The sequence below is a fragment of the Hylobates moloch genome, unplaced genomic scaffold (assembly GCF_009828535.3).
Source record: "Hylobates moloch isolate HMO894 unplaced genomic scaffold, HMol_V3 SCAFFOLD_3, whole genome shotgun sequence".
NCBI lineage: Eukaryota > Metazoa > Chordata > Mammalia > Primates > Hylobatidae > Hylobates > Hylobates moloch.
In genome coordinates, this window is record NW_026652278.1 from 55,730,640 (window position 1) to 55,742,946 (window position 12,307).

The 12,307-nt window shown below is 35.6% G+C and overlaps 1 protein-coding gene across 1 annotated transcript in view; it reads left to right on the plus strand.

The window, feature by feature from the left end:
* Positions 1–11,342, plus strand: part of LOC116480680 (ribosomal L1 domain-containing protein 1-like) — a 59,518-nt gene extending 48,176 nt beyond the window's left edge. Inside the window, exon 5 of the mRNA XM_058437014.1 lies at positions 9,722–11,342. Within this exon, the coding sequence (XP_058292997.1) occupies positions 9,722–11,243 (1,522 nt within the window). The 3' untranslated portion in view covers positions 11,244–11,342. The remainder of the gene's footprint in view (positions 1–9,721) is intronic.
* The last annotated feature ends 965 nt before the right edge of the window (positions 11,343–12,307 follow it).

The following is a 12,307-nucleotide window of genomic DNA, read 5'->3' on the forward strand; positions in this document are numbered from 1 at the left end:
CATGCATCAATTAATTGAAGTTTACTCCCATAAGGATTTGATTATAATAAAGACTTATTGGGCAGGAAAAGGCTTTTTTTCCCCCTTGGGGAAATTACTTTTTTACTTAATTTTTTACTTAATTACTTTTGAATATTGCAGCAAGAAGTCCATTTGAAGAGTGGAATAAAATGACATTAGTTACTAAACAAATATGTTTGGGATACTGAGAGAATGTATCAAAACCTCATCTACAAAGTATTCTTGTTGAAAATATTAAAATAATAGAATCCCTCAAGATTCAATTTCTAGTTTGCACGAAGTATGGGGGATGGAGGAACAAATTAAAAAATACAACTAAGATGAAATCAGGAAAATGCAGAATATAGAACATTCTATAGGACCCCTGGTCAAATTTCATCAATATCAATGCCAAGAAAGAGAGAGGAGGGAAAAGTAGAAATTGTCCTAAAATTTAAGTCTTGAGAGACATAAAAAATGCAATGAGTGGAAACTGACTTGAATTGAAATTCAGACTAGCTATAGAAGGCATATGTGAGCCAGTAAGGGAAATTTGAATGTAAACTAGGGATTAGAAGGTATGAAGGGATCATTATAACTTTCTTATGTGTCAATATTATTGTAATTATCTTAAAAAACTCCCTTTTTTAGACATGTATATGAAGCATTTAAAAGCAAATGATATATCTAAGATTCATTTTATAATATTTCAGCACTCTCTACCCCCAAAGACAAAATAGCAATATGGCACAGTGTTGAAGCTTGCACGATGGGATTTATTAAATCATTTTCTCCACTTTTGTGTGTGATTTTTATAGTAAAATATTTTCTTTAAATAGAGATAATCTAGAATTCTAAATATATAAAACTATTATATATAGTGTTAATCAACATGAATTATAAAATGCATGACCTTTAAAAATTATAGCATAAAAGATATATATATAAATTATATTTTTGAAAGAGTTGACATTTTACTTGCAGATTAAATTCACTCATCTCATTTGCCTAATATTTTATATTAAACATTAATCTTTTATTTCATCTACCAAGATATATTTTGTCTTTAATATTTTAGTTCTTGAAGACCAATTTTTGTTCAAATTAAGCATTAGCAATTGTTCTTCTGGAAATTACAAGAGACCATATTTTTCATCAGGGAAAGAACCAGAAGTTCTTCCTGATCAAGATTCTGAATTCAGCCTTACATTTACTGGCATTTCCAAAGCTATGACATCTTCAATTCCTTATGCTACAAAATCCTTTTGGCAGAGGAGAATCCAGAGGTACAATGAACATCCCAAGTCCTCATTTCCTCTCACTCCAACTCTTTCAGAATAACCCAGTTTCTTTTGGACCCCATAAATTACCAGCGTCTGTATTAAAAAACTCTGAAATAAGTTAGACTATTTTTAAAAAGCTCTTTTTTTTTATTTTACAAAACCTCAAATCTGTATTTTCCAAGCATAATTAAATATATTGCAATCTCAAGCAGATCAACCTATTGTGGTTTACACAGTAAAATGGCGAATATCACTGTGTGGGGCAGGTTCAAATTTGTCCAGCCAGCCCTCAGAAACAACTTGCTTCTGCAGCCACCTGGATCAAGTTTCTCCACTCAATTAAGTATTCATACTCACAATAAACCCCCCAAACCTATTTTCTCAGAAGAGCACAACACAAGAGAAAAAAGGAGTGGGTAATTATTTTATATTTTTAAAAATATAAACAATAAAACTGATGAGAGTGCTCACTGATGCAGGAATATATGCAAATACAGTTATTTCCTTCCCATCCAGTTGTATTATTTTACTAACGAAAAAGTACTGTTCTTCTATAACAGCTATTAAGATGATTCTACTTCTACAAGGGAAGCAACTCAGTTACCATCAGCACTCTTTAAAGGACTATGCAAATGACACATAATGCAAACAAAATCACTCAAGAAAATCCCAAAGTGACTCTAGAAAGCTTATCTGGGAATAACAACTTTGGCTATTTCTGAACTTCTATTAAAGAGAAAGATGTGGCTGAGGCATCTTTCCAAAGTTTGGGGACTTAAAAACATGTTATGATGTGAACCATATACTCCAAACATAAACACAATTCACTGTATATTAAGTTACCTTTAAGTTTCACAGGCTTCTAAAGAACCTCCAGTTTTGCCAGGATTAAAGGCTCTGGATTTCAGCAGATGCAGACATGACTCTGCTTCTAATCAGAATTAAATACTTGTGTGACCAGGAGTATCCCAGTAAAATCCATGATATTTGAAACTAGTAGTATGATGTTTATTGGGTCAAAGCATAATGTTGATTGAGATTTTAATTTCTGATGAATAAACTATAAATAAAATTTACAAGATTCAAGGTCCAGAAGAAGGTAAACTAAAAATTTCACAGGTCTGAAGTTCGTGCCCAATTCTCTCAAGGCCTCATCTTGAAAGTTCTTACATCCAAATTTTTTTAAAAAGGACATTTTCCCATTAGCAGTGAAAGCAGTTGCTTTGCAAATACTACGTGGGAAAAATATTTTATTTATAATTCATATTCCCCAATTTATGAAATGTGAAATATATTAATTTGTTGTGAAAATAACCACCATTATAAAATGGCATTTATTCACACATCCATCCAGCATTTAGAAATGGGTTGTTCAAAGAAATGGTAGCTGTTTAAGATGATGGATATGCTAATTACCCTGATTTTATCATTACACAAATGTATACATATATGGAAACATCACATCGTGCCTTCTAAAATACACACAATTATTATGTATCAATTTTTTAAAAAAGAAACCGTTGTTTAAAAACTTGTATGAAACTCGGTGCTTTGGTGGGGGGGTATATATTTGTTTACTTTAACAATAATCACTGCCAAAAATTAATGTGTCACAATGGCATAATAATTATGAGTTAAAAGAATCATACCACCTAAACATATTCACTTAGAAAAAACTCAAAATGAAATAGGTCAGCATTTAGAATACTCATAACATTGAGCCACTCAAATAAAATTTCTAAAGGTAATGACAAGATTTCTATACATTTATCCCAGATGAAGCTATAATAAATAGGAAACCAATGAATCCAGGTACTATCTGTCAATCTAAAAACACACTTAGGCATATTTCAACAAATACTTTAATGCAGTATCTGTTTTCCAATAATAAATGAAAAAAAGAACAGCAAAGAAAACCATCAAGAATTTATATTTAAGTGTAATTTTTCTTAATTTTCAATTGTTCAGAGTGAAAAAGTAATAACTATTCTCAATGTAAAGAAATAGCCAACTAGTAAATTAGACTTCAAATTTTACCAAAAAAAGCAAAATGTTACTAAACTCCTAGAGAATTAAGAACAATGAAGATATTAAAAAGATTTAGCTATAACAGTCCTATAATGTTTTTTAAAAGCTACTTAATACTTTAAAAAGTCTATAATGACAGTGTATTTTTCCAATAGTGAATTGAATAGGAATCCACATTCCTATTTAGCTTAAAATGCCTCTAGACTTCCTTCTAAATATAGATCTAATATTTGAACATCAACATAGTAAATACAGTCTTCAAATATTTAAAAAGGAAACTCCAATTACACTTCTTTGATCAGAACTGTGATTTTGTTTAAATAGAAGTCTAATAATACTCTAGTCTTTAGGCAACTATTAATTTAGAATGTTTTACTTTGGGTGGGACTTCAGACCATTCTTTCAGCCAAGCATTTTTTTTTTCTCTAAGCTACAAAAACCACTTCATGACAATTACATCACTGTAGTCTGGTGATATTCTAAGTTTCATTCCAAACTGGCCAGATGTGAAATGCAATGTGCTGTGATGCAGATGCATTGAAAACACCAACAATGCCAAATGATTTCAGGCTTTTGGTAAAAATTATTCTCCAGAAGCTCATCCAACAAGCTTGCAAAATGAATCTCATTTTTCATTATTTCCGCTTTGCAGGGTAGAGATGCTTACTAAACCAAGAGAGCCACTTTCGGGGGAAGACTGGAGTCAGGGAATGAAGGGAGAGGGCAACTTGATATCACGAGCTATGTTTAAAATGGAAAACCAGCACTTACCCTCTCTCTTAGGACACACACTCCAACAGCATCCATGGCACCTGCATATCAGTATTTTTGAACGGCCTTGAGTTTTAGTCCACAAAATGGCAACACGAGTAAGAGCCAGACAGGAAGCATAACAAGCAATGGCCAATGCCAAGTTCACTTACCTACAAAAGGAAAAGCAGAGGTTTAAATCTCTCTAATCATGAAAGCACAATTATCTCTTCACATCTCTACTAATTAGCTTTGACTTAAAGCAGATTATGTGACAAAGAAAAAGACAAATATAACTGTGTGGTCTTTAATAACACTGTTTGAAAATAGAAGGTCCCTTCCCCCACCTACAATCTATAAATTCTTTGACAGATACAAGTTAATTGGATGCAGAAGTAGAATATTTTATTTATGGTGAGTTCATAAACAATCGCTCTTCGTTTGTTGAAGTGCAGATGTGACAATAAAACAGGTGATTGAACCAGGAATCGCTTAAGATCTTGAGGATGTTTCCCAGGAAGTGTCTAATGATTGTCACTGGATCAGTTGCAACTCTTTCTTTATAGGACTAAATGGTGCTAGTTATTGCTGGGAGTTTGCCAATGTAGTTCTAGGGCAACTGGCATCTAAAAGAGCCGTAAATAGAGCAGCAAATACCATCACTGTTCACTACCCTGCAGTTTTCTGCCCTTAAACACTTTGGTGTGCACATCCTCAAAAGCATATTTTAACACAAACATTCCTCTTGTCTTGAGACATAGGAAATATGCAAAATAGTGAAGCACCAAGGACATATAACTAGCAAAAAAAAAGTTAATATAAATTAATCTCTTCTAACTCTAGCACAACTAGTATGTATGAGCTCACATATTGTGTCAAATACCAAAGCATTTTACATGTACAAATTCACTTAATATTTTAAACAATTATTTGAGGCATAAACTAGTAGTATCCTCATTTTTTTTGTAAACAAGGAAGAAAAAGAGTTAAGAAACTTGCTGAAAGCCACATGTTCAAGAATGGCAAAGCTAGAATAAAGATATGTGTGCTTTGTGGGATTCATACAATGTCTGTATTTTGTGTATTATTGTCAACTCAGATTTCATAGATTCATGAGTTAAGACATAAAGTTCTTTCCCTCACGGGATTCATTTTGACATGTTTTTGAAAGACTGAGGAAGAGTCTGCAATTGTGCACTTCAAAAAAATCAAAATGATAACAGTATGGTTTTATAGCTATTTTCTCTAAGATAGTGAATATTATTCGCTTAGAACAAACTATTAACAATCAGTCTTTGGTAGAAATAAAACGCTTCAGTGGATCAGTTTGCAAAGTATCAAATTATTATTTGTTCTTAGATGAATTCTCTAAAACCAGTCTCACTAAAGTTTAAGGATTGTTCATAGGACTGATACCTGATATATAAAATATGAGATAATACACGTAACATAACCTTCTATAGTCAATGGCATCAGACCTCCTTTCAAAGCATCCCCACATGGAAGCAGTGTACTCACTCCCCTGTAGTTACCATCTCTCATTTTTTAGAGCTGTCTTCAGACATTATATGAATCCCACAAGGCCATGGTCTCTTTATAACTTTGATTTTGACTTAAAAACCATATTATTTAGTGGAAGTAGTCCTTCATCTAGTATCAAATAACTTGTCATTTTTGAAGTCAAATCTCCCCTTACAAAATATTTGCATTCATTAAGGTTATTGCATAGACACATAGGTAAGTGACAGGTAGATAGAGCTTTCATATATATATCTACATATCAAGGCAAGTATCCCTTGAATACAAATGGTACTTTCTATCATGAAGACTCTGAAGGGCAAAGTATTCCTTTGAATGTTCTGGCATATGTGTGGTTTTCTCCTTCCACTAATAAACTTATCTTTGGGGCCAATCATATAAGGGATCTGATTCAAAAGTCATTGATTACCCACCATGTGCCAAGTACAATACTAAGCATTTCACCTATGTCAGCTGATTTTAGTTTAGCAAATATCCTCTTTAAAATATAGTGTAATTTTTATTTTACAGATAAACAGATTTAGAAATGTAGCTTCAGAGCCTGGCACAGTAGCTCATGCCTATAACAGCACTTTGGGAGGCCCAGGCAGGCAGATCACTTGAGGTCAAGAGTTTGAGACCAGCCTGGCCACAACATGGTAAAACCTAGTCTTTAGTGAAATATATTTAAAAAAAATCAGCCAGCCATGGTGGCAGGTGCCTGTAATCCCAGCTACTCAGGAGGCTGAAACATGTGAATTGCTTGAATCTGGGAGGTGGAGGTTGTAGTGAACTGATATCATGTCACTACACTCCAGGCTGGTTGCAAAAAAAAAAAAAAAAAAAAAAAAAAAAAAAAAAAAAAGAAAAAAAAAAAAAAAAAAAAAATAAAATAAAATAAGAAATGTAGCATCAGAGGTGAAAGCACACATGGGTCTCCACTGGGATTCCAGCCTATGCCTCTACACTGTAAGACACGCTTTGGGCTGCCTGCTTCCATTTGACTACATGACTATCTCTGCTTTATAAGGAAAAAGTGATATGTGCATCTACAGAGTGAGAAAACTTTTTTTTTTAAGGAGAAAATAGCATTCATCAGGTCTAGTTAACTTCTATTTCTTATGACTATATTTTAGATCTGTGTACCCCATGTTATTGACTGCTCTGGATATCACTTGAACACCGGTATGAAATTAAGCAGGCATATTCATGAGCCAATTTTATTTCAAATAGAAATGGTCACAATTGTTTAATCCTTATTTATCTCCTTTCTACTCTCAATTTGTCAGCAAGAGAATGTTGGCCAATAAAAAACAGTCTGAGATGGGCTTTTTGTTACTATGGCTTTAACTTTTAGCCGTGAAAGGATGAAAGAGGAATACGACAAGAAAATGAATGCAACTACAAAACCGAAAAGCAGCTCCAAATAATTGCTTTTTGTGAATTCTATAAGATTAAAAAGTAACTGTTGTGTTAGAAGAGCAGTAGTACAATCTGTGCTTTGCCCCAATAAAGTTCCGTCTCTGAATTACATAATAAAAGCTATTAGCTAGAGATTAAATAAATACTTAATGTATCTCACAGAGGGTATCCTTAATACAAGGGTTATTTTATGCAAGTAGCCCTTCATGTGTCTCAGAATATTATTTTCAAAGCATTTACAGATGACTGCATGTGGCCTCCAGCCTCTTATGACACACATTAAGAGACAAGACCTCAACTCCCTATGGAATACTGAAAGGATAAGCTCAGTTCCCCCAGTACCAGAAGGAACTCCTGCTTCCCCCCACTTTTCTCGCACTATCAGCAGGACAATGGGGAAAGGCATTTTTTTTTTTTTTAAGAGAGGAGACTTTGCAAATTGTGCAGTACACAGAATATTTTCCTGTCTAAAGAGAGATTCAAATGCCTCTGGTAATGACAGAATTTCAGAGACATTTGAAGGTCTCAATTCTTGATGTAAACATCGAGTCAAGATTGAAATAGCTATCCTGAAATTATCTAGGTTTTGGAAACTTTAGCAGCGACCCGTAGAGCACAGAGTGTCCTTCTTCACTGTGGCAACACTCAGGGAATCACCTTTCCTGGACAAGAGGCACACATCACAGGTTTCCAGGAACTTTCGTCTTTTCCATCAATTAAAAAAAAGTACAATGTGCAGACACCAGTCTGGGTCTTATCTTGTATAGGAAAAATTCATTTTCATCTCCCAGAAGTCAAGGAAGTAAATAAAACAAAATAAAAACAAAAACCATAAGAACAGAATTGAATAGGGTCATTTTGCATCAATGGTCTTAGTGCAGTCACTAAAAACCAACACTCTCATATCTTCAGCTGCTTTTACCCCCTGCACCAAACAACGCAAATAATCCTTGAAAAGCCTTTTAAAACTAAAGAATAAAGAATTATAAAAGGAAATGTTCATCCAATTAGTGAAAAAGCCCTACTGATTTTAAGTGTTTAAGATACCACCAACTGGGAAAGTATCATGACGTACATGACAGGGGTTATTTTTCACACTGAGGAAATAGAAAAAAGATCTTTCTGCAGGAGAAAAGAAAATTCTTAAGCAAAATCAATTATTCACTGCAGTGCAAGGAATATGATTTTGCTGCTGGTCTAGGATGCTATCAATAATTTCCTGGCTTCAGACATTCTTACTCTCTTCATTTAATGAGAAGATGACTTTTTCAAAACCTTATGGCAATCTGGAAAAATTGTCCTTGAGGGAATAAAATTTTTTAGAATATTACTGACTACGATTCTGATGCAGAACAAAGAAATATTAGCCATAAGAAAACTACTTCTGGGTTATCATTTGGATTACATATATGCTAATGAACAAGTAGAATTAAGAGCTGCAGGAACAGTTAGAATATAGCAGTAATGGTGGCCTCTATTGCAGGAGACCCAGGGAATTCCTGCAAGGTAAACTCCAAGTAGAAATAACAAGGGAGAGCATTATTTTCCATAATTTACATGATTCATATTTATTTTCGTTAAAAACTTGCACTTAGGAACTGCTGAATCATGAACAACTTTAATGTTAAAAACATAGCTGTGTCTCAATGAGGAAAAATAAAAAATTGCCAGAAATCTGAATTTGTTTCAAGAGGTTCATACCTTTATTAGTGTTTTTCCTCTCTGAACTGCGTCTTCCTCCCTCATGAGATTAAAAATTGAGGACAGCAATTCATTCATCTTTGTATTTCTAGCATCTAAAATAGTGATTGATCCATGGGTTGTGCTCAATATTGCTCAATAAATGAATAAAGATACATCTAGGTGTGAGTAGCTATGGTGGAAACAAAGATTATAAGATGTGGTCATTACTGTCAAGGTTAACAAAGTAATTGGGGATATTTAAACATAAAAACCCAACTACCAGTCAAGATTCTACTTTATATGAGGGCGTTTGTTCTGATGGTGTTAATATCCATGGGGGTTCAGACTAATGAGATATCAGTCTAGGTTGGCAGTGAGAACCAGGGAGACTTTTTTGAAGAAGTGAAACTCAAAAAGAAGTGAAACATTGAAGGGAGTTGAGTCTTAATATAAGGGAAGTTTGGCTAGAATAGGTGGTTAGTGTTGAGCAGGAAAAAAGAAAAGGTTGGTAAAATATGAGTCCAAATTTGAAGTCATATGGCTTCAATTGATAACAAAACAATCTCTCCCTAAATATACTGTACTATTTGCCCTCAACATACTGTGAAAAATTAGAGACCCTATCTTTTTAATATCTTTTAAAGCAATGCATAGCATATGAAAGGGGAAACATGTTTAACAGACATTCTTATGCATAGCACTATCTCAGGTAGTCGTAAGAAACAAGTAATTATTAATGAATTAAAATAAGATTACATATAAACAATTGAACCCTGAGCAACATGCGTTTGCACTGAGCGAGTCCACTTATACATGGACCTTTTTCAATAAAAGTTACACCGAGTGGGTCTGCCTCTCCTTCCCCTTCCTCCACCTCAGCCTTTGCCGCCCTTGAGACAGCAAGACCAACCCCTCCTCTTCCTCCTCAGCCTATTCAACCTGAAGACAATGAGGATGAAGACCTTTATAATTATCTACTTCCTCTCAATGAATAGTAAATGTTTCCCTCTTTATAATTTTCTTAACCATTTCTGTAGCTTCCTTTATTATAAGAATACAGTATATAAAACATATGCAAAAGGAAACAAGATAGAGGGCTTGGCCTCCGTGCCGCACTCTTCAGCGGCTACTGCAACCTCCACCTCGACTCCAGCAGCCCCGACAGCACGGAAGCAGCTGGACAAAGAGCAGGTTAGAAAGGCAGTGGACGCTCTCTTGACACATTGCAAGTCCAGGAAAAACAATTATGGGTTACTTTTGAATGAGAATGAAAATTTATTTTTAATGGTGGTATTATGGAAAATTCCAAGTAAAGAACTGAAGGTCAGATTGACCTTGCCTCATAGTATTCGATCAGATTCAGAAGATATCTGTTTATTTACGAAGGATGAACCCAATTCAACTTCTGAAAAGACAGAACAGTTTTATAGAAAGCTTTTAAACAAGCATGGAATTAAAACCATTTCTCAGATTATCTCCCTCCAAACTCTAAAGAAGGAATATAAACCCTATGAAGCCAAGCTCCGCCTTCTGAGCAGTTTTGACTTCTTCCTTACTGATGCCAGAATTAGGCGGCTCTTACCCTCACTCATTGGGAGACATTTTTGTCAAAGAAAGAAAGTTCCAGTATCTGTAAACCTTTTGTCCAAGAATTTATCAAGAGAGATCAATGACTGTATAGGTGGAACGGTGTTAAACATTTCTAAAAGTGGTTCTTGCAGTGCTATACGTATCGGTCACGTTGGAATGCAAACTGAGCACATCATTGAAAACATTGTTGCTGTCACCAAAGGACTTCCAGAAAAATTGCCAGAGAAGTGGGAGAGCGTGAAACTCCTGTTTGTGAAAACTGAGAAATCGGCTGCTCTTCCCATCTTTTCCTCATTTGTCAGCAATTGGGATGAAGCCACCAAAAGATCTTTGCTTAATAAGAAGAAAAAAGAGGCAAGGAGAAAACGAAGAGAAAGAAATTTTGAAAAACAAAAGGAGAGGAGAAAGAAGAGGCAGCAGGCTAGGAAGACCACATCAGTTCTTAGTAAAGATGATGTGGCACCTGAAAGTGGTGATACTACAGTAAAGAAACCTGAATCAAAGAAGGAACAGACCCCAGAGCATGGGAAGAAAAAACGTGGCAGAGGAAAAGCCCAAGTTAAAGCAACAAATGAATCCGAAGACGAAATTCCACAGCTGGTACCAATAGGAAAGAAGACTCCAGCTAATGAAAATGTAGAGATTCAAAAACATGCCACAGGAAAGAAGTCTCCAACAAAGAGTCCTAATCCCAGCACACCTCGTGGGAAGAAAAGAAAGGCCTTGCCAGCATCTGAGACCCCAAAAGCTGCAAAGTCTGAGACCCCAGGGAAAGGCCCAGGGAAGAAGCCAAAAATCAAACAAGAGGCAGCGCAGGAAAAAAATCCTTCGCTGGGGAAAAAAGATGCGAGACAGACTCCAAAAAAGCCAGAGGCCAAGTTCTTCACCACTTCTAGTAAATCTGTGAGAAAGGCTTCCCACACCCTCCAAAAATGGCCCAAAAAACCCAAAGTACCCCAGTTGACCTAGAGTCAGTGATTCAACTGGAAGGAAACCTCAATGCTGCCTCCAGAGCTTTTTGGAGATACTCAGATCCTGACCACCTTTGTAACCTTCTCTAAGCATCAGGCCTGGACTTAAAAGATTTTTTAAAACCTCCGTAAGTAGTTCAGGCACGGTGGCTCATGCCTGTAATCCCAGCACTTCGGGAGGCTGAGGCAGGCGGATCACAAGGTCAAGAGATTGAGACCATCCTGGCCAACATGGTGAAACCCCGTCTATACCAAAAATACAAAAATTGGGCGTGGTGGCGGGCGCCTGTAATCCCAGCTACTAAGGAGGCTGAGGCAGGAGAATTGCTTGAACCTGGGAGGCGGAGGTTGCAGTGAGCCGAGATTGAGCCACTGCACTCCAGCCTGATGAGAGAGCAAGACTCTGTCTCAAAAATAAAAATAATAAAACCTCCATAAGTAATTCTGAAAAAAAATGCAAAATATGTGTTAGTTGACTGTTTACGTCATCAGTAAGGCTGCTCGTCAATAGTAGGCTATTAGCAGTTAAGTTTTGGGGAAGTCAAATTATACACAAGAGTTTTTACTGTGCAGGGGGTCAGTGGCCCTAGCCCCCTCTCTGTTCAAGGCGCAACTGGATAGCCCAATCAGCAGACAGATAAAATGAAAATTCCAAAACGAAGCAAACCCTATCAGGAGTGATATTTAAAATGTAATAGCAGATAAGGTTTAGGTATTAAGAAATCAGAACGGCCCAGGTGAACGGGGCTTAGAGTTCACCTGGTTGATTATTGGCTCCAGTTCTAACATCTCCTTTCTCAAAATTACCTATTATCAGCTTTCTGTTCTTTACATTAATCTTGCAGTTGGATCCCCCAATATGCATCCTTTAAATATCCCTTAAAATAAGCTCTTTTCTATTTGAGTTTTCTTGAGTGAGTTTCTCTTCTTTGAAATCCAAAACAAATAGGAAAAACACAAAGCAAATTGATGGCCTATATATCCCTATCCCTCACTGCTTGTCAACGTTATTCCGTGACTGTCCTTTCAAGGGACTTTCTTCTTTGAGATTGGCATTAAATG